The sequence below is a fragment of the Mchenga conophoros genome, linkage group LG17 (genome assembly GCF_057382185.1).
Source record: "Mchenga conophoros isolate Kocher_MC1m ecotype Shallow Benthic linkage group LG17, M_conophoros_male_GT1.1, whole genome shotgun sequence".
NCBI classification, from domain to species: Eukaryota; Metazoa; Chordata; class Actinopteri; order Cichliformes; family Cichlidae; genus Mchenga; species Mchenga conophoros.
The window spans coordinates 36,417,213-36,440,344 of NC_140542.1; the positions used below are offsets into that span (position 1 = coordinate 36,417,213).

The following is a 23,132-nucleotide window of genomic DNA, read 5'->3' on the forward strand; positions in this document are numbered from 1 at the left end:
TTTCTGTTTCCTGAGGTAGGTCGTGGTGTATTTCGAAGCATGTTTTGGATCAGTTTCACTTCCTTGACTGACTTCTTCATAATTCTATCCACAATCTGCAGCGATTTAGCGGAATCCCTTCGTCTCTTTCTATCCGTGTAACGCCTGCCTGTGCAACAGCATGCACACAGGCCCGAAGCGGAATAATTCCACCCCCATGCTGAACACTTTGCAAGGTGTTCTTTTCATATAACGCTGCTCTGTTTTTTCCCCCTCCAAACATATCTTTGGCTTATTTTACAGGTTTAAGGATTACTTCAGATCACCCTTGCGTGCAGACCCAGTTCACGAATCAACCCAGTGTGCGAATTACCACATGTACAAAAGCACACACGTGCACAGAGACACATTAACTGAAGTACATCATTAGCTTAAAAGTTTCATTGAGTTACTTAAAATTTCTTTGAGTTACTTTATTGAGGCTGCAAGGATACAGTTTAATTTAGCTCCGTTTTCATCTGTAACACAATTTTTTGCTATTTGCCTACAAAATCCTAACTGCACGCTGCTTGACATGGATCATGCGGCGTGTCTGTCAAATGCTGATTGGCTGACGAGTGAGCTGGAACAGGGAAGTGAGCGGCAGCGGTGTTTACCAGGAATGGGAAAAGCATCAAAATAACATGAAGGACTGACAGCAGCACAAGCAAGAAGTGTACAACAGACCGGTTGTATCACATTTTTGACACTGCCCTCATCTGACAACAGACACTCTCTGCAGTCTGAAGATGCACACGGTCTGCCAAAGCACTACTACCCCCGAACTGTAATTTCCCTATTACAAAGACGGTTATTACCATAAGAAAGAACCAGGAGACGTGTACACGTTGGCCAACTTCCATCCTAACTCAAAAGAAAGGGAAAGTTTGAAAACACGCAAATTAATTTCAATCCTCTGTGGAAATCTACACGAGTAAACATTAATCAGAAGAAAGAAAAGGGTTATTACTGAAGAGGAGACTGTGTTCCCCTCTATTTGAGTGCGTGTATGAGAGAAATCCAGAGAGAAAAAGAACTCTACACTATGTCCTGCTCAGAAGTGAGTTTACTAAAGTAAATGTGAGTGTAAGTGACAAACCTCAAGTGAAATTATAAAATGAATGGACAGACACATTGCTGGCTGCAAAACTCTTAAGCTATTAAGTTTGTCAGAGGAGAGCTTTTAACTGTATTCTCATCAGTTCTGAAGTCATTACCTATGGTCTGGCATACTACACCAAACCAATTAAGTAAAAGATAAACCAGTAAATGACTGAAGTAGATGTGTTTTGCTTTGTTAGTATTCTATTAAAAAGAGAGAAAGGATCTAGCCATTTCCTGTTGTCAACAAAGTTTTCTTTTTCTTAAAACAAACAAACAAAAACAGTGAGCTCACGACAAAAAGAAAAATGTTTTTTTTTGCAAATTGACAGAAAATTATTGTTTTTGAAATAAAAATAGTCTGGGTTTTTGTGATTTTACGGGGCGATCGTGGCTCAAGAGTTGGGAGTTCGCCTTGTAATCGGAAGGTTGCCGGTTTGAGCCCCGGCTTGGACAGTCTCGGTCGTTGTGTCCTTGGGCAAGACACTTCACCCGTTGCCTACTGGTGGTGGTCAGAGGGCCCGGTGGCGCCAGTGTCCGGCAGCCTCACCTCTGTCAGTGTGCCCCAGGGTGGCTGTGGCTACAATGTAGCTTGCCATCACCAGTGTGTGAATGTGTGCGTGAATGGGTGGATGACTGGATATGTAAAGCGCTTTGGGGTCCTTAGGGACTAGTAAAGCGCTATATAAATACAGGCCATTTACCATTTACTCATTTATTTCTTACAGTTGCAAGCCCACAGCCCATAGAGCAGTGCTTACAGGCGTTATTTGTTACACTAGCACTTCTTTGAATGCTACTCTGAAAGAAAGGGGCACAAGTTGTAAGTGTTTTTCAATAGTTTACAGGACACTAGTATTAACGGTCCAGTTCAGGCCACTTAAAATTAAGCTGTGCTATACTGTATGTATGCCATGAAAGCTATGATTTTAAACAATATTATTGGTATCTGCCTAGACTTTCATAAATGCTGCACCTCTACTAATGTTAGAGACACTGCTAATGCCACTATATGGTATGCTATACTATTCTACAACACACTGGACATCTGTGTAGACAAACTTCAAGGCCCCACTTTTATTTTTTGATAATGTGAAACTTTCTTTTGTCCACACGGAACGATGTTTCTCAAATTACTTTAAAGCAATTTTTGATATTAATCCAAAACCAAAAAAAATAAGAAGTCAATATTTCCGACACCAATACTGAGACTTTCAGCTTAGAGACAGGCTATGGAAGGGAGAGCAATGTGTTATGATTTACAAGATGAATCATCAATATGAACATTTTTTAATGAACACTAAATATTTATTTATTTTCCACAATAATTAGCTAACAACAAAACAGACCTTTCAGCTTTTCATGTATTTTGAAGTTGGATTTTGCTTTAGACCTGGAATTTGATTGATCGCAAACCACGAGACAGAGTTTCGTTGCGAAAAATATCATTTTTTTATACTTTATTTTCTCTTGCATAAAGTTAAGAGCATGTATAGTGAGAAGACAACACTAATATATTTGCCACAGGCTATTTAACCCTTTAAGACCTACCATAGAACCAAGTCCGCCAGAGCTTATCTTTATGTTTTTACATGCTGTAGTCCCATTTGTGGGAGCATTTCAAGTTTCCATATATCAATACAACCGTTATAGCCCAAATTTTAATAATATGTATGCATTAAGTCCATAATAACTACATAAATTGCAAAAAAATTGTAGTGCAATTAACTACAAAAACAATTGAAAATCGTTTTTGTTTTTTACATATATCTCTAGTTAGAAAAAATTAAGAGGTGTATCCCTCAAAACTGTAAATACAAAATACTTTCCAACCACGAGAAATTTATTTTGAGTGTCTTCATAGTTTTATTTTTGAGATACACTAATTTTTTATATACTACAGGAAAAATGAAAATAAATATTGCATCAAAATAAACTATTTCCAACAGTGTAATTTGAGTTCTAACCATCCCAGAAACTATACAGAAAAGCATAAAGTCTAACATGACTTTTAAAAACACCAACAAAGGCTAATAAGGCCCTTTCGCAAAAATGACGTCACTTCCAGTTTCGGGCAGGTAATGGCGGACATGCAATAGTTCGCGTTGATGTATATGCCAACGGAGGAAGTGCTATGAACATCAGCAAAGCGTGTTTCTGGAATATTATGTTTTTGCTTTTTTCTTCTTATACAATTTTTGCAAAGCTATATGTGGAAGGAAACCGTGACCTAGGACAAGCTAATGGCATAAGATGTAAGTACAACTCCTCCGGTTTCACATGCAAAAAAATTTATTGCACTACCTTACGTGGTTCCAGTTCTACAGGGATTTAAAAATAGTTAGGTAAAACGGAGTGTGCCTGCTCCGACCGGTTGTAAAGGGTTAATTATATATTTTATGTAATAATATCTAAAATTTGGGTTAGAAACGATAGAAGACAAATGGCAAGATAGACACTTTTCTATCCTCCACACGATATATATCGTCATATCGCCCAGCACTAGTGATTTTTGAGATATATTTTCCCTCATTTCCAATAAAAATAATCTTTTTCAAAACAGTTTAGTGGGATACATACTGAACCTTGAGGACAGAAACAAGGTATCTCACCAGTATTGATCCAATACCAATACCAGCTTTGATACCAATACTACTTATATTAGAATCAACCGTTTCATCACTATTGATTATACTCTATTGCAGACATGGACACGGAGAGCTGCTATGCTCCAACCACACATGAGCATGTATAGTTGGAGCACTGTAATGACAACTCTCCGCAGACAATCACAATTAACAGACAGGCACGCAGACGTGCACACAGACCCTTGTGCCCACCATCTAATGATGAAATTTACATCACTTGGAGCCTTAGTGGACATGCAGACACAGAAAGTATAATCAAGGCTTAGAATTGCTCAACTTTCTTCAACTTGTTTACCCAGTCACAAAATGACTGGACTTTCTTGTAGAGTCACTGCCTCTGTGGTCATTCCAGTTCTGCAGTTTCAAAGTGCAAAACAGAAGATTACCAGAATCATAACTGAAAGACTTGACAAATGACATTACACACATTGAAGTAACTGTAAGTAATAATAGGCTCAACCCAGCCCATGATGTCACAGATGGTATGTTCATTCGTCAGTTGTGTAATGGAAAAACATATACGTCCACATTCGTCACTGGGATGTGGCTAAAAATACAGCAGCCATTCAGCCACACCTGAGCGTTTTGTGCCGTGACAAACTGAGGTAGAAGAAATCTATCTCAGCACCAATACATTGGATAAAACAGGCCTACCTTTAAATAAGCTGAAATTAGCCGCCTTTTTAAGTGTACATAAATTATTTTCCCCACAAAAAACATTGCTGCTCACAGGATTGCGTTTTCACAAGGTCCGGTAAACTGAAGGTGCAATAATGAACATTTCAAATTGGTCAAATTGCTCAAGTAGCCTACTTATAGCATTTGAGCCATTTATCAGTTATCTCACAAAAACTGATAAAAAAACAAACAAAACAATCTGCTTATGACATAAAGCAGAAAGTGCTGGTTACTAGGGCTGTGCGATATGACCAAAATCATATAACGATATAAATCACAAAAATGTAACATTTTCTTTAAATTCTGTGAATCTCGGGCAGCTCGACTTGCGGGAAGTGTTTCCAGCTGCGCGTCATGTAGCTGGAGTCGAGTGTTTTAACAGATGCATGAAACTATACATTTTTAGACATAAGTTGTAACGGCCGCCGTTTTCTTTTTGAGTATTTATACACGGCGTGCTGCGGGGAAAAGCCTGTTCTAACGTTTGAGTCTAAGGTTTATTTTTTAGCACCTGGCGGCTCTTTTTTTGCTTCTCATCCGTAAATAATCTGCTCTTTCACGTGGTTCAGTTTATTTTGAAAAGTCTCAACAGGATCTTGAGCTTTATGGTGAAAGGTTTATGTGGAACATAAACAAGCGGACACGCGATGGTGTTACCATCGTTGTTGCTAACCACAACGCATAAAAACAGGCGCTTGTCCGTCTGTAGTGTGGTTATATAAAATATAAGAGAAAGAGAAGTTTAAGAAATTAATATAGCCACTACAGTGACCATCAAAACGATGAAAGAATATTGCTGTAAACAGTTCATTTTGCGACACCACGAAACAAACGATAGCGTAAAATGAAACGATAGACGTTTTTATATCGGCATCCGATATATATCGTTATATCGAACAGCCCTACTGGTTACTGTGGGAGAAGGCAATGATGGTCGGTGGTGTTTGCAGGGAGGCATTAACCAAAACAAAGAAGTAAACTAGAGAAATAAGTTAATCCCCACAGTAATTTTGTGTTATCACACAAACAGAGCCACACCTCCATGTAATCCTTCAGGAAGGCGCCAGACAACCAGATTTGATGTGAATGTAACCTAACAGCAGGGTTCACCCCGTCTGCCGTGTGTATCGTCCACCAAACAGACACACTGACTGACAGCTGGAGTATAGACAGGGTGAACAGAGCAGAGACAGCAGAGGCAGAATCTTTTTTCTTTTGTTATGTCAAATTAATTTTGTGCTGGCAAAATGTTTAAAAGTAGTGTGAAAAAGAGCTGAAAGACATTTAGGTATTTTTTCATGATTTCATGAAGTAACCCCCCCCCCAAAAAGTGGTAAGCATCAATAAAACATCGGTTTCAGCATCTGATACAGATGGAACAACTGAGACAGATCATTGATTTTAAACCTTCAGCAGAAGGCAAATGATTTCTGCTAGTGACAACAATAGAACTCAAGCAAAAACAAACAAACAAAAAAAACAAGTATACAGTTACGTCCCATTCAAAGAGAATGACCTAATCTAAATGGATAATAACTTTTTTTCCAAAACCAACCATTATTAACACAAAACAATAATAATTTCCCATGGTAGGGACAGTTTTTTTTCTCCACTCAACAGTACATCACTTTTTTTAATCTGAAGCAAAGTACCGGGTCGACATCAATTGGGCTTTGAAGTCTAGTTTATCACATGACACAAAAACTGACATTGGGCCAGAGAACTTCACCAAGATCACATGGTATTTATTTTTACAACAAGGAAGTCGGTTTAACTTACTTTGCATGAAGGAGCGGGTCGAAGGGTGGATGCTGTGCACCGTACACATGCTGAATGCTGAGGAAGTGGAAAAGATAGAATGGAAATGAATGAACTATTCGATCACTGGCTGGCAAGCTAGCATGTTAGCTTTAAGCTATTTAAAGCAATACCAGTTTAAACTGCAGGAGTGAGACTCCGTGTGACCCGAAGTGCAATAATTTGCCGTGAGACCTTGACTACTCGTGTTGTGAAATAGTTACTGTGTCATTAGTTACAACTCTGCGACGGAGTACTGATGAACTATTAGCCACTGTTAGCAGTCTAGCTCTTAGCCTAGCTAACAGTTGCAAGGGGTAAAATGCGTCTACGAGACGTTTTTACCACAGACGTTGGCCAGTGACAAGAATGGGAACTTTGTCCAACAGCAAAGCCCCAACAATCAAAGTGAAAGTTGGCGTTTGAAGAGCAGCAGCGCAGCGTCAGCTGAGTGAAGCTAGCTACGCTAAGCTAACAAGCAGGAGGGAACACGTCACTCACCTGCCAGGAACCTTCGCTGCATTCCTTTTCCAGAACTGTTTTTTGTTTCCGTCGCTCGACATCTTCCCGCAGCGGTCCACTCAGTCCTAAACTCAAACACCCCGACGCTGTCGTTATCTCAAAAATGTTAAATGTCTGTTTATTTACACCAGCTCCCCTCCTCCAAAACTCAGAAAGCTGCCATGTTGATACTGCCTAATCGGCAAGTAAACGCGACTGTGATTGGCTGGGGTGACACTTCCTCACTGTAACCCAATCACAAGTGAGATCTGGTTGTCGGTAGGAGCATTTTTTTAATAGGACGCTGACGTCATGCTCCACGGCCTTTGCTGTGTTGACAGAAACTCCGACTGTGAATCAAAGAGACCCTCCAGCATCAGGACCAGAGGGAAGGCATACAATATCACCAACGAAAATACATGGACAGGATCATAGGAGGGTTTTTTGGATATTTAGAAATGTTCATATAATATGTATACATTGTTTTTCAGGCAGAATCTTTAAATAGATCGGTTCTCATACAATTTTTGTAATATAAATCTGTAGTTTGTGTGATGCCATATATTGAATGTTGGTTCTCACTATGTATAAAATAAAGTCAGGTTTATTTTAGGCTTTTCAAACTTATTTTATGAACTTGGTGAACTGACAGGTGATTCTATTAATACAGGTTTTATGTGCTTGGGAATTTGGAAATTAAACTTGAATGATGCTTTTTTTGAGGCTATAATAAACAATAAACTGTCCTGGAAACCACATATCAACTAAATGTTTAATAAACTGGCTGTATAAAGTAATAGTTAATATTACAGTATTACAGCAAATGGATTATCATTGTGGAGTAACTATATGAATATGAGGATGACTTGACTCGGTAAACAACACGTTTGGCCTTTCTGTTCTGCTAAGTTCTAGCTCCGCTCATCAGAAAAATAACCCACTATTATTGTTACGTGTACATATCTACAGCTAGTGCGGTGCCAATGAAGGCAACCTGCATAAAGTTTAGTTTGTATTTGCTGTTTCTATCTATCTATCTATCTATCTATCTATCTATCTATCTATCTATCTATCTATCTATCTATCTATCTATCTAGTGGTGAGACTTGCTTCTAGAGTGTGTTTTGTTAAAAGGCAAATGCTTTAAGTCAGAGTCAGTGTGCTCATATGTACAGAACAGGGAAAAACAAATGTTCTTTTGTTTTTTATTTTCACAATTCTGAGTAAAAAGTCAGAATTCTAACATTAATCAAATTTTCTCCGAAATTTGACTTTTTTTCTCAGAATTCAGACCTGTTTTTTATTTTTCCAGTGGCCCTAATCTTCCGTACACACGCTTACCCTTGTAGATACTTTGTTTTGAAATTGGTAGCCTTAAAGGTAAGAGGGCTCACTCTGCCCTAATTTTCCCTTTATGTTATTTACATTGTGAGTCATAATCAGTGGTGGATCGTTAAAATTTTACATGGGGGCAAAGGAGGGGCATAAGGTCTAGGCAGGGTGGCACATACCTCTTTAGAGAAGAATGTGAAAATCCCCTACATACAAATGGAGTCAACAAAGTTTTCCCAAAAAGGCTCTAAATTTATTTTTTTCATATTATGGTCACATTTCTATTTCTATTATCTTCCTTTTATTCTCTATGTTACTTGTTAAGCACCTTGGTATACCCTTGGTTTTAAGTCTGCTTTATAAATAACGTTTATTATTATTATTAGACCAGGTTGATTTTTATTACTGAGTGAGTCATCTTTCTCATACACGATCTTCATCCTAAGTTCCCCCCCCCCCTCCCTTTCCCTGACGGCTCAGGCCGACCGGCGTAACCACTGCAAACAGCGCAGACACTTGGCACGCGCGGGCGATAATAAAGTTGCAATGAGGAGCATCCAGCGGCGTAACGAGTGACACCTAGGATCGGTAATATGGAGAAACAAGTCACGTTACTGTCATCGCAGCTCTTTCAGAAGCACAGGCAGGTAGAAGTAGTTCTCGGTCGCAGTGTTTTGGCGTGGAAACCGGTTGAGAAAAGTAGAAAACCATGCTCGGGGACTTGTGACTCAGGTAAGTGTGACATAAGTGTAGGTTTCATGGGGGAAACTGACGAAATAGACACCGGCTAAACACATCAGTATTCATTTAACATGGCAAAGTGGAAACGTGAATGTGAATGGTATTTTAGAGCGCAGCATATTTGCCTATATGTTCATCCACTATTTGCCTTCAGGACATGAAACCATTGTTATATATGCAAAAAGAAAAAAACTGCAGCAGCTGTTTGGGCTCCTGATCAGAGTAGGCACATGTTGAGAAAGCCTCAATCAGGATATGAAGCTGTGGTAGTTCAGCTCCGTTCACTGACAGGTGCAGGTCACACAGGTGTGGGGGGTTTATTGTTCTTGTTGGGTTTTTTAAGTCGCAGGTCGTTAGCAGCCGGTGTTTCTAATGTGCAGCCTGCAGGGTTCACTGTTATGGGTTCACTGTTATTTGACATGCCCCCCTCCAGGAAGCACTTCATTCATTAATTCAGTCATGAAATGGTCCGGTGAGTTCTTTGAAAACGTTCACAGTGTCAGCTCGTTTAGAAAACACATTAAGCTTGGTCAGTATAACCTGGCGAGTTTGAGCAGGCAAGAGGAAAAGAAGAAGTCAGAGCCGGGATTGAGTTCTACCCTCACTATATCCACTTTACTGTAACTCCAGGCTGTCCAAACCAGAAGTCTGCTGCTTGTTTACAAGTTTAACCCAAGCATTGTTCTATTAAGTACTGCAGTTGTAAGCAGATCTACATACCCACATACTGCTGTTTCAGCTGTATGCATGCCATAAAAAGATGGCCTTCTACCCACACCAAGCTTGCGTGAATACCTTGAAGAAGTCTACAGATTGGCATTTTAAACTCAAAGACCAAATTTATTTTTATGTACAAGCTGTTGGGGATTTTAATAAGGAGCTTTATGGGAATCGACTCGCTGTCTTGGAGTCCAAGTGGCCACTAGTAGAACTGCAGGTTTTATCACTTTCAGGATGTGTTGCTGCTTGCAATACACACATGATATGAATAGTTCAGTAAATGAGAAAACCAAAAATCTTCGTTTTCAAAACTATGAACTGGTTTCACCATTTTTAAAAAACAAAAAAACAACAACAACATTTGCTGCGTAGTTGACAATTTCACACACTTCCTGACAAATAGTTGTAGTTGCAGTGATGTTTTTTGCAACCTAGAAGCGTCTGTTTCTTTTCTAGCTTACGACTGTCCGTCCATAGTTCCTTGCTTTTGCCTGGATGGCTTTCTCATTTCTCTTTCTCCCAGTTTTGATTACCTAACATATTTATCTTTTATGGTTTTACACCCAGCTGGTGTACTGTGGTCGAGATTAATTTACTGGATTAATGGCATGTGCATTCACTTCTCGTTGCTGTGGTTATCAAGCAGGGCTCCCAATTTTATTTTATTTTTTCCGCCCTTTCCCATCGTCGCATCAGACAACTTCCACTTAATCCGGACCCTCAGATAACCTCCAGAGGCTAATGTTTGTTCATCGAGATGAGCTCCCTGGTCTGCAATTACTGTACCACGATCGAGTAGAGTGATTACAGCTGGCTCCGCACACTTTAAATTTAAACCTGCCCATTGACCTTCCTCAAAGTGGTATCAAGCGCCCTATAATAACCTGCCATAAAGACTTCCATTTATTGAGTCTATGCTCAGTGTAACTACATCAAAATCCCTCTCCCACCCCCTAGTGATCTCTGTGACAAGAGCAGGTCAGCTTTATTGTGGAGTTGGGAAGCAAGCAAGGACACTTTGCCAGTGGGTTCAACATATAACACTTCTGTGGAGTGCGATTATCACAAGTACAGCCAGTACAGTGTGGTTAATCAGTGACTTTAATGAAGAAAAGGATGGTGGCTGGAATTTTCCCTCACGTAAACAAGTGCTCAGTTTCTGTGCTATCGCCAGTGACCTAACTGTCATAAACATTCCACACTTTTCCCTATCGCACTTGTGGTTGTCTTTCACAGTAGGGATATTCCAGATGAACTCAGTCAGGTCACAGTAGCAGCATTTTTCTTCATCACCGTCAATTTAGCTTTTGTAACTCCTAACTGGAACCAAGCTAGGCATTTCTGGGAATCTGTTGCGCGACAGAGACGGAAAAAAACATCATAGTCAAAAATGATTCAGCATGACTCAAGTTTGACAGATCCTCCCCAGCTTGTATATTCCATCTCCGCCCATAGAAGATTTTCCAGAAGATGAAGTTGACACCCGAAACCATAAATTGTGTTAACGTGATAATAATGATGTTACCACTTGACCTTATATGTGAATTTGTTTAAAACAGAGCTTCCAGATGTAAACTGCACACAGATACAGACGCAGACAAACAAAAGCCAGTCACTGAGATGGCCTCTGAGCCTTGGAGTAAATGCTCTGTCCACATAATGGTTGAGTCACTGCTCTGATGCAATTCAGATCAGAGTAAAGTCGTGAATAAATCATGGCATATGCTTTAGAGAGTGCTTCCCCTTCCCTCCAAATTACTATGCTTAGCAAGCAATACTTCCTCAGGCCCTCTAAGCCTGAATGTCTCTCCCTGCCAGAGGGGGAGGTTTAGATTTTTGCTTTCCCATATGTCAGCGCTGCATAGACACCCGGCGTGCAGGGCTTCACTTTTATCAATATTGAAAGTATCGAAAATCGGCCTAAAACAAAGATCTACGTAGGCAGCTTCCTCAGCTCAGCTAACCAAATTATTATTTTTTTATCAGAGTAGTGAGGTGGAGGAGTGGATGTTGTGCGCTACTTGGGAGAAACATCTTAACATTGTGCAGAATGTGGATGAAAATGGCTTATGACAAGGGAACCATGTTATCATTGAGATGTTTACCATTGTCACAATCTGTTGGTTCAGAACATTGACGAGCAAAGTCGGTGTGTGTATATCTGTTGGTATTTGGTCAAAAGTTGAAATTTTGTACTTTAGCTATTATAGTCCATCCTGTGGGTGACATAAATGGCAATCCAAAAGTCTCTGGATTTATAAATTAAGGCTTTCAAAGCCCAACCATGCTTTTTACCCTATCCAGGGAACATCCTGGATAGATCACTAACCTGCGGCAGGGCTAACACAGAGGCCATTCACAGGAACATTCACGGTTTTTAGAATTTACAAATGAACTTAACCCTGCTAATTCCACGTCTTTGGACTGTGGGAGGAAGCCGGAGTATCCGGGGAAAACCACTGCAGATATGAGGAGAACGTGAAAAACCTACACAGAAAAGACCCCAGGCTGGACTCAATTTCAATTTTACAATAATACATATAGAGAAAAACTCAACAATCATATGACCCCCTATGAGCAAGCACGTTGGTGACAGTGGGAAGGAAAAACTCCCTTTTAACAGGAAGAAACCTACGGCAGAACCAGGTTCAGGGAGGGGCGGTCATCAGCTGCAACCGGTTGGGGTGAAAGAAGGAAGACGAGATAAAAGACATGCTGTGACTAATAACAAATATGATTCAATGCAGAGAGGTGAATGAGAAAGGTGACTGAAGAAGAAATACTCGATGCATCATGGGAATCCCCCAGCAGCCTACACCTATTGCTGCATAAGTAAGGGAAGATTCAGGGTCACCTGGTCCAGCCCTAACTCTATGCTTTAGCAAAAAGGAAAGTTTTAAGCCACATCTTAAAAGTAGAGATAGTGTCTGTTTCCCGAATCCAAACTGGAAGCTGGTACCAATCCATCTAATAAATAATTATGGATGGATTTACACCTGTTGGTTACACTAGATGACAAGGTGGGGCGGAGACCTTTAGGTATCAATCTTTTTGTAATATGAATGTCTGCACCACATGCCGTGACCATCCATTAGTACAGTGGGGCAAAAAAGTATTTAGTCAGCCACCGATTGTGCAAGTTCCCCCACTTAAAATGATGACAGAGGTCAGTAATTTGCACCAGAGGTACACTTCAACTGTGAGAGGCAGAATGTGGAAAAAAAAATCCATGAATTCACATGGTAGGATTTGTAAAGAATTTATTCGTAAATCAGGGTGGAAAATAAGTATTTGGTCACCTCAAACAAGGAAAATCTCTGGCTCTCACAGACCTGTAACGTCTTCTGTAAGAAGCTTTTCTGTCCCCCACTCGTTACCTGTATGAATGGCACCTGTTTGAACTCATCGTCTGTATAAAAGACACCTGTCCACAGCCTCAAACAGTCAGACTCCAAACTCCGCCATGGCCAAGACCAAAGAGCTTTCGAAAGACACCAGGAAAAGTATTGTAGACCTGCACCAGACTGGGAAGAGTGAATCTACAATAGGCAAGCAGCTTGGTGTGAAAAAAATCAACTGTGGGAGCAATCATCAGAAAATGGAAGACATACAAGACCGCTGATAATCTCCCTCGATCTGGGGCTCCACGCAAGATCTCATCCCGTGGGGTCAAAATGATCATGAGAACGGTGAGCAAAGATCCCAGAACCACACGGGGGCACCTGGTGAATGACCTGCAGAGAGCTGGGACCAAAGTAACAAAGGTCACCATCAGTAACACACTACGACGGCAGGGAATCAAATCCTGCAGTGCCAGACGTGTTCCTCTGCTGAAGCCAGTGCATGTCCAGGCCCGTCTGAAGTTTGCCAGAGAGCACATGGATGATACAGCAGAGGATTGGGAGAATGTCATGTGGTCAGATGAAACCAAAGTAGAACTTTTTGGTATAAACTCAACTCGTCGTGTTTGGAGGAAGAAGAATACTGAGTTGCATCCCAAGAACACCATACCTACTGTGAAGCATGGGGGTGGAAACATCATGCTATGGGGCTGTTTTTCTGCCAAGGGGACAGGACGACTGATCCGTGTTAAGGACAGAATGAATGGGGCCATGTATCGTGAGATTTTGAGCCAAAACCTCCTTCCATCAGTGAGAACTTTGAAGATGAAACGAGGCTGGGTCTTCCAACATGACAATGATCCAAAACACACCGCCCGGGCAACAAAGGAGTGGCTCCGTAAGAAGCATTTGAAAGTCCTGGAGTGGCCTAGCCAGTCTCCAGACCTCAACCCCATAGAAAATCTGTGGCGGGAGTTGAAAGTCCGTGTTGCTCGGCGACAGCCCCAAAACATCACTGCTCTCGAGAAGATCTGCATGGAGGAATGGGCCAAAATACCAGCTACTGTGTGTGCAAACCTGGTAAAGACCTATAGTAAACGTTTGACCTCTGTTATTGCCAACAAAGGTTATGTTACAAAGTATTGAGTTGTATTTTTGTTATTGACCAAATACTTATTTTCCACCCTGATTTACGAATAAATTCTTTACAAATCCTACCATGTGGATTCATGGATTTTTTTTTTCACATTCTGTCTCTCACAGTTGAAGTGTACCTCTGGTGCAAATTACTGACCTCTGTCATCATTTTAAGTGGGGGAACTTGCACAATCGGTGGCTGACTAAATACTTTTTTGCCCCACTGTATATCATTCCACCTGGCCAAAGTGGGGGGTGCGACCTGATCAGCAGTGCCGTACGCATGTCTCCAAAAGCAGCAACCGGAGCTGCAGTGAACATAAATATTGAAATCATAGACTGTGACTTTTTAGCATAGTAGAGAACTAGCAGCATCACTGGCACCACTCTTCTCCTGTTACATCTTCCACCTTGGTTGTCCTTTCCTCTCCATCTGTTTACCTAAGCGTTGGCTTAACAAACCCATTGTGCCTGGGAGAAATCCACGTCTTGTTTGACAGCTCACTGCCATGTGTACCCAGGCAGATCTGCGCTTTGTAATCTAAAGCTGGTGCTCAATGCACAGCCCTGTCTGTATGCTGAGAGACGGCTGCAGAGGGAGGGAGGGGGAGAGATACAGAGAAATAAACACTGCCAGAAAGCGACAGCTGGAGATTGGGTAAACTGCGCAGGTTTACACTGCATCACTGACAGCAGCAATGCAGGATCTGTCATTACGGTGATTGCTCTGTTCACCTGAGCTTTGGGTCAACAGGAGGAAAAGCTAATCACGCAGTAAAGCTGCATGATGATGTGGCACTGATAGCACCAAGCTATTTGAAAGCTTTGTAATATCAGCAACAGTTTTGGTAACTTTCACACACTCAGCTAAATCTTGTCTCATCTTTTGCAAACACATGTGACTAGGAAGGCTCGGGATCGAAGCAGAAAACGGAATAACATAGAAACAATACAAACAGGAGGGAACACCTAAGCATTTCCTTAAGCTTGCACTGGCTTGTCCTCTAACACACTGTCAGTGCCACACCACACTATAAATAAAGGGATTACATAGTGAACCAATGTGTAAAGGGAGGGGTGCCGAGAACAGCAGCAGAATATGAATATGATGACAGCTCATTGTTGTCAGAGGACTGAAAGGAGGCAAGGGCACGCGCCGTATTCTCGGAGATATCATAAACACAAGCGAAGTCTCCCGTGGACGTGCACGAACGCATAGGGTTCGCCGACTCAAGATCAAAATTCAGAGGAGCCGTGTCTAAATCTGTCATGTATTTCACAACTCGAATTGAGGGGGGCTGAGGAGAAAATGTCCGGGGTGGCGTCACTTCAACGCCCGAGTGAAAAACAGCTGGGGTGTGACAAGGATTTCAGACGTTGCGTTGACTGTGTAGGAGACCGGTGTGTTCAGCGGAATCCAGTCGAGCAGGATGCCATCTTGCTTTAGGGAAGCAGGATGAGCTGGATGGATCACGAGCCTCACACATGCACCTGTAGAGACGCAGCTCCTTGCTGATCGAACTGGTTTTTATCAGTTCAATCTGAATTAAAGGTGCTGCCGCTAAAGTAGCTGCAAGTCTCGGGAGAAAAAGGATTATGTTGCGCCACAGGAATGCCTATTAAAGCCCAGCAGCAGTGCGTCACACTAACATTTAATACACCTCACTGTATCGCATGTGTGTCAGGCATATTACCAGAAGTGTCTGGCCTGCTGGATGGCTTTGCAAATTGTGGAAGTGAGAGATTAGGACTGTTTTGTGCATTTCACTGTATTTCACACTTTTTGTTGTTACACACTGATCAAATCTTAAGAGCTGTTGTCCAAACTTTAGCAGGGGTTTGAATTGTCACATTTGCAGCCATGTTACTAAGAGACCACACCAAATTAAGGCAGCACGACCTTATGCTGACCTTCTTTGATCAGGGATTATATATGGCAATATCATCAAGGACCACTCTCACCCCAGCAACCAACTGTTTGAACTATTACCGTCAGGCCGACGGTACAGGTCACATAAAACCAGGACAAACAGATTCAGGGATAGCTTCTTTCCCAGAGCTATCACCGTAGTAAATAAGCACAAAAACAATTGAACCTATTCCATACCGTCACTGTCATTATATTATGCTGCTATTCATACTGTCATTATATTAATGCTGCTATCCTGTATATATTGTACATACTATTGTTTGAGTACTTACGATTGTTTTTTTTTTGTACTTTTTATATTTTACATTTATATTTATTATTGAAACTTGCACCAAGGGAATGGCACTCCAATTTCGTTGTACTCTGTACAATGACAATAAAGGCTATTCTGTCATGGTTTGCTGTGTGGCAGGCAGGAGAAGGACCCAAGATGCAGACTCACAGACACGGGGATAAACTCAAAAAACACAGCTTTATTGCTGGCCACGAGAAGTAATACAAAATAACCTAAAACTGGGAAAACTAAAGCATGAGCTGTACAAGGAACCGAACCACGGGGAGAATTACACACAACATGAGGGAGAACGCGACGCCGAACAGAGGGAGACTCAGACAGAAATACACAGAGGGTAAACGAGGAAAGTGGGCACACACGGGGAACACAGGTGACACTGATAATCATAACGAGACAGGGCGGGGTGAACTGAACATGACATGTACAGGCACAGAGGTTCAGACAGGAGGAGAGAGAGCACGGGGAAAACACAGACATAACGGGCTGGGGAAACATGAAACAACCACAAAGGGAGACGAGGGCTCATAAATACATAGAGGGCACACAGGGGGGAGAGAGAGCACGGGGAGAACTTAGACATAATGGGCAGGGGAAACATGGAATAAAACATAAGGAGAGACGAGGGCTCACAGATACACAGAGGGGCACACAGGGGGTAAAAGCCATGAAGGGAAAACACTTAGGGAACAACACAACAGGGCAACTCAGAAAACATGGCCTAAATAAGGAACGAAATACAAAAATACAAGGAACTAAGAATACTGGGCCCACATGGCCCAGGACCATGACATCACCCCCCCCTAAAGGGCTGGCTCCCGACAGCCCAAACCCGAAAAACAAAACAAAAACAGAAAACAACCCACCCAGGGCGGGAGGCGGGGGACCAGGACGGAGGGACCAGAACGGGAAACAAAACAAACAACAGAAAACACAGGAGCACATGACCATAGTCCAAATAAAGTTCAGGGGGCCGACCCAGAGCCCACAGGCACAAGAGTTCACGGGTCACACGGTCGGGGGGCCGACCAGGCGGGTGGCACAGGTGACAGAGCTGGTCCGGAGGCCGGCCGTGCGGAAGGCAGCGGCGGCGGCGAAGGAGACGACGGAGCAGTTCAGGGGGCCGGCCGCGCCGAAGGCAGCGGCGGCGGCGAAGGAGACGACGGAGCAGTTCAGGGGGCCGACCGCGCGGAAGGCAGCGGCGGCTCTCCAGTCTCAGGCGTGCTGGCCGTGGCCTGGTGGGCACAGGACCAGACGAGGCAGGACCAGACGGTGGCGATGCGGGGGCCGGACCAGGCGTCGCTGCAGAGGCTGGGGCCGGACCCGGCGAGGATAACGACGCGGATGAAGCTGGACCAGGCGAAGCACAGGCTGAGGCTGGGCCAGACGAGGACGAAGACTCTGAGGCTGGAGCTGCAGCAGACGAGGACGAAGACTCTGAGGCTGGAGCTGCAGCAGACGAAGACTCTGAGGCTGGAGCTGCAGCAGACGAAGACTTGGAGGCTGGAGCTGCAGCAGACGAAGACTTGGAGGCTGGAGCTGGACCAGGAGGAGCAGAAGCAGAAGGTGGCTGGGTGGGCTCCTCGGGCCCTCCAGCTGACGTGACGCGAAGCGGTGGCGTCGCCGCAGGGTGCCAGATAGGCACACCTGGGAGTCCAACAGCAGACGCAGGACAAACAGTTATGAAGGCCCCTGGCTGGACTAGGAGCTGAGGAAACACAGGCTGCTGAGGCACAAACCCAGAGAGAGAGAGAGCAGGTAAAAAACAGTCCATAGGGCTTAACAGCTTAACACAAGAAACCATGAAGTGGACAGTGGTAGGGACCACCAGTTCTGAGCCAGCAATCATTAGGTTCCCAGAGTCTACATCAGTCCGAAGGGGCTCAGAGGTTACTAGCCCAGTCTGTGTAGTCCTAGGAGAGGTCAACATAAGCTGGTTGGACTCAACCGGTGGTAGTGTGCGGCTCAGAGGAGCTGGTTCGACCATACGGAAAACAAGGACCGCCACTCGATCCACAAAAACAAAGCTTAGATCACCAGGAGCTGACTCCTGGAAAAACAGTAAATACACAGATATGGACCTAACCATTGGCACCGTGGTAGCATGACTGTGGTGTGTTGGATGGACGTGTTTGTTGGAACCCGTACCCGCAGTGATCTGTGGCTGCAGAGTGTTAACCCTATTGAGTGGAGAGACAGATACAGGTGAAACGGTACGTGAACCATTAACTGAAGCAGGTGACGCTTCAGGCGGAGAGAGGGTGGTTATGACATTGTTCGGGGCCAAAACCCTATCTAGTGACGAGTTCATAGAGGCAGGAGAAAATGGTGTCACATAAATCCTGACCCCAGCTTCCATCTCCTGAGTGGTGGTTATGGTGCTGGAGCAAAACAGTTCAGAACCACCTGGTTTGTTATCTATGGGGAGACAGGAGACGTGTTGCGACATTACAGTGTCCTGGTCACCATGATCTGCTGTTATGTGTGCATCTTGGTAACATGCTAGGGGTTCATGACCAGTGTTCACAGTCTCTGGTTCGTGAAAAGCAAGTGTAGCTGGGCACACCGGAGCACTAGCTATGCTTTCGTTGCCTTCATTCAGTGACTGATGGAGGAGCAGGGCCGGCTCAGGAGGGAAGAGAGAAACCACAGGCAACTCAGATTTAGTTGGAACTGCAGACACGGAAAGAGACACCAAAGGAAACACCTCCCTACTGCTATTAAAACCAAAGGCGGTGGGAAACCTTGTCAGTCTGTGAATCGAGTCTGTGGTCCCTGCCGGGTTGAGTGAAGCGGGAGCGGAACTGTCTCTGGCCTGCGGCTCGGTGAACGGCTCATTGCTAGCCACCTCACCGGCTAAGTCCGTAGCCTCCTCACATGCCTTCTGCTCAGAGGTAACTTGGAGCGACTGGACAGTTTCACTCACCTCCGAGCGTCGGGCGATGCGGTGGCGACGCGAACGCCGTTTTCTTTTGGCCGTGGGCCCCGTAGACGTGGGAGATGGAGGCTCCTGAGGCGTCGCAGCGGCTGAGGAGGCGGTAGTTAGCGGAGTGGCAGGCGGAAGTCCCAGGCAACTCCGGGGGCCCCCAAGGGCTAGCCGTGTCCTGCGGAAAACCTCATCGTAGGGGGGAGCGAGCCATGGCTCCTCTCGTAGCTCTTCCTCCGGTTGCGCGCATACGGCGCGCTGCCGCTCCTCGAGGTCGGAATCCGCGCCCCCCACAGCCACCTCGTGTTGCTCAGTGGAGGGCAGAACGGGCCGTGGCGGTGCGCGACAGCGGCGGGAACGCCGTTTCCTCTTAGGGGCGGCCGTGGGCTCAGCCTGGCCTTCCGTGGCGACCGGCTCCTCGCCCTCAGACCACATCCGTGCCAGGCAGGAAGCAGGAGACGAGTAGCCCGATCGCGGCGGCGAGGGGGGGTGGTCGGTCTGTGGTGGGACAGCTGACGAGAGCTCCTCCTCGGTGATAAGCCAGGGCTTCCAACGGAGCTCGTCCTCCCGATACGCCCGTAACACCTGCTGCCGCTCCTCTTCACCGAAGTCGCTGGCCTCTGGCATCTCCGTGCGCCACGTAGTGTAGACAGGCGGTGGCGGAGATGTAGAAGCCGATGAGAAGCGAACAGGCGGCGTAACGGTGGTGAGCCCCATGGTCCCGATCCTGACCGTTTCTGGTTCTTTCTGGGACAGCTGCCCCGGACGGATGCCCACGGCGGACACAAGAAAGTCCCGGATGTGGGGGCGCAGCGCGCCGAATAGCCACGGGAGCCCGGACACCATCCGCTGAAGACGGACGGCTACGGTCTCCCGGTATTCGCCTCGAGGTAGCGTCGCCCATTCCTCACAGTGGTATTCCACCGTGTAGACCAAGTCGTCCTGGAGGTCCGCGGAGGGGTTGTGAGCTGCTGGGTCCAGTTCGGGGTCGCGTTCTTCTGTCATGGTTTGCTGTGTGGCAGGCAGGAGAAGGACCCAAGATGCAGACTCACAGACACGGGGATAAACTCAAAAAACACAGCTTTATTGCTGGCCACGAGAAGTAATACAAAATAACCTAAAACTGGGAAAACTAAAGCATGAGCTGTACAAGGAACCGAACCACGGGGAGAATTACACACAACATGAGGGAGAACGCGACGCCGAACAGAGGGAGACTCAGACAGAAATACACAGAGGGTAAACGAGGAAAGTGGGCACACACGGGGAACACAGGTGACACTGATAATCATAACGAGACAGGGCGGGGTGAACTGAACATGACATGTACAGGCACAGAGGTTCAGACAGGAGGAGAGAGAGCACGGGGAAAACACAGACATAACGGGCTGGGGAAACATGAAACAACCACAAAGGGAGACGAGGGCTCATAAATACATAGAGGGCACACAGGGGGAAGAGAGAGCACGGGGAGAACTTAGACATAATGGGCAGGGGAAACATGGAATAAAACATAAGGAGAGACGAGGGCTCACAGATACACAGAGGGGCACACAGGGGGTAAAAGCCATGAAGGGAAAACACTTAAGGAACAACACAACAGGGCAACTCAGAAAACATGGCCTAAATAAGGAACGAAATACAAAAATACAAGGAACTAAGAATACTGGGCCCACATGGCCCAGGACCATGACACTATTCTATTCTATTCTATAGTATTTCTTTGCGATCAGTGTGGATAAATGAGACATAATATTGAGAAATTGCACTCACCTTACTTCAGACTATCCTGGCTGTTTAGCATCTGTTTTATAAATGGTGGGTATATTAAATGTGGACTATAAAACACTGACTTTTGTGAGCTATAATACTTGAGAATTTTTGAGGGGACTTTAAAGGTTTCTAGGCAAAATATTTTCAGTTGTAGCCTACTCCAATAAACTAAAGCAGTGTTTAGCCCATGAATTAAAATGAAATTGGGTACCTAAGTAAGTAAACAAATTTTTTTCATAGTTTGGAACATTTGGAGGAAATCCCACACGCATATTATTTTTGCTCCTACATCAAGGTAGGTAATTTCGAATACAAGAGGAACATAGCAGTGAGACCAGTATATGGTGACTAGTGCAGTGGAAACATAAGCAGAGATGTCACAGAAGGGATTTCACATTAGCTGTGTAAACCACAGACAGCCGCAAGAAGTGATAAAACGGACAGAAATGGACAGAGTAAAGTCCAGGCTTTATTGCACTTCCCTTCAAAAGAGGAATTGCATGTTTGATTCAGGAGCATCAGAGTGACATAAATTTTGCAAGAATATCTGTCAACTTGCTTTGGCAAGTGAAATATGAATACAAGGACGTAAGATCACTGCTGTCAAAGGGGATCTGAATGGGTTTGGTTCATTGGTTTCCCACATTTGGACCGGCACATTTTGGCAATGGAGGCACAAAGGATCCAATAGTTGAGCTGTTGGAGGCAATCACTACCAGCACAAAGAGCTGCAGTCTGTCCAAGATGGCCCATATAAAGTTAGTGGCTCTTGTATACATAGGCTGTTGCTGTATTTATGTGTTACGATCAAAAATGGCTACCGGCAAAGAAAGGTTATTTAATTTAAGAAAAACAAAAAGGGCATTTTCAGCCACTAGCCTAAATTCATGTAGCTCCTTTTGAAACTCTGTTATTCTAGAGTCCAACCTGTTTATGAGTGTGATAATATTATCAGCTTATATAACTATTTTCCCCCCGTAGAGGCATTTACAACAGCCAATAAGTGGAAGTAAAATAAAGAAGAGATAACCATGTGAATCATTTGTTGTATAGTTTGTCAGTGAGCACTTTGTTTGGAACGAAGTGATATGATCAGCTGGTTGCTGATATGATGGGCGAAGCGTAAATAAATAAGTAAATAAATAATTATATATATATATAGAGCAGATGTTAGCGACATCTTTATTATTAGTATTGCTCTTAAAAATCCTGTATTGGTTAGACCTGAAAACTTTAAAACACACAGAGTGCAGCGCTCCAATTATCACACCCTCCAGCTTGTTATGGAGCTGTGTTAGCCAGCTCACGTGCTTCGTCACTGTTGAATGCTAGACGCAAAAATAAAAGGTGTATAGTTCTCAGAGTAACACAGCAGTGGCTGCAAACCTTAAGGAAGTCTCTGTAACTGTTTGGTCAGAAAGCGTCTTTGACACCCGGCTCGACCCCTGGGCTTGGAGAACTTGTGACTTTTCCCAACAGGAAGTAGTCTTGTCTTGACCTTTGTGAGCAAAGAGATTCTCAAAGAGGGAGCCATCATAGCCTTGTCTATGAAGTGTGTAGGACTGAAACTTGCAGCTGTTTTCATTAAGGATTAAAGTACCAAAATGTCTTAATTAAACATTTTACCTGTGAAATTTGATTGACTGGACATCAGTCTTAAATCAAAAATGCTATCCTTTATGACAAATCAAATCCTGACAATAAAGACAGCAGGACCATAGAATCGGACATTCATTGACTGATTTGTTGCAGCTCATTTTGGGGCCTTTTTTCCAGGCAAGATGGCCAAATGCTTGCATGAGTAGTTGCCATATTGTACTGTTCAGAATTCCAAAAAGAAAAAGCCAAAAGGCACAATTCTGCCTTACCTTTTTCAAAGTGTGCCAAAATGAACAATAGCTTTTCTTCAGAACTGTGCTCTTGAGTTAAATGGTTGAAAGTATTTACCAAAGGAATGAAGTTTAACTGACCTCCTAAACTCCATTAAATTTACAAAAGATCCTTTTTGTTCCATTACCAAAGGAAATTAGTATTGCTAAGACCTGTGGCTCTCAATCCTCGTCAAGTGCTGCTGAATATCTACCTTTCAAGGTACCTGAAGGGCCACTTCATTGACTTTGCACTTCATTGCCGTGTTCTTCTTCAAATATGACACACTTAAAGAAATGACTGCAGTAATCCGTGCTCTTTTTGACAA

General features: G+C 43.9%; 2 protein-coding genes across 5 annotated transcripts in view; one reads left to right on the forward strand and one right to left on the reverse strand.

Moving 5' to 3' along the window:
• The window catches only part of tbc1d22a (TBC1 domain family, member 22a), a 164,953-nt gene extending 157,944 nt beyond the window's left edge, over positions 1-7,009 (reverse strand). For all 3 annotated transcript variants that reach the window (XM_085251273.1, XM_085251274.1, XM_085251275.1), the window contains exons 1-2: positions 6,744-7,009; positions 6,225-6,281 (exon numbers count right to left, since the gene is read on the reverse strand). In XM_085251273.1, coding sequence (XP_085107399.1) covers positions 6,225-6,281; positions 6,744-6,805 — 119 coding nt within the window. In that variant the 5' untranslated portion in view covers positions 6,806-7,009. The remainder of the gene's footprint in view (positions 1-6,224; positions 6,282-6,743) is intronic.
• Positions 7,010-8,594: 1,585 nt separating this feature from the next.
• Positions 8,595-23,132, forward strand: part of cerk (ceramide kinase) — a 57,860-nt gene continuing 43,322 nt past the window's right edge. For both annotated transcript variants that reach the window (XM_085252186.1, XM_085252187.1), the window contains exon 1: positions 8,595-8,807. In XM_085252186.1, the coding sequence (XP_085108312.1) occupies positions 8,669-8,807 (139 nt within the window). In that variant the 5' untranslated portion in view covers positions 8,595-8,668. The remainder of the gene's footprint in view (positions 8,808-23,132) is intronic.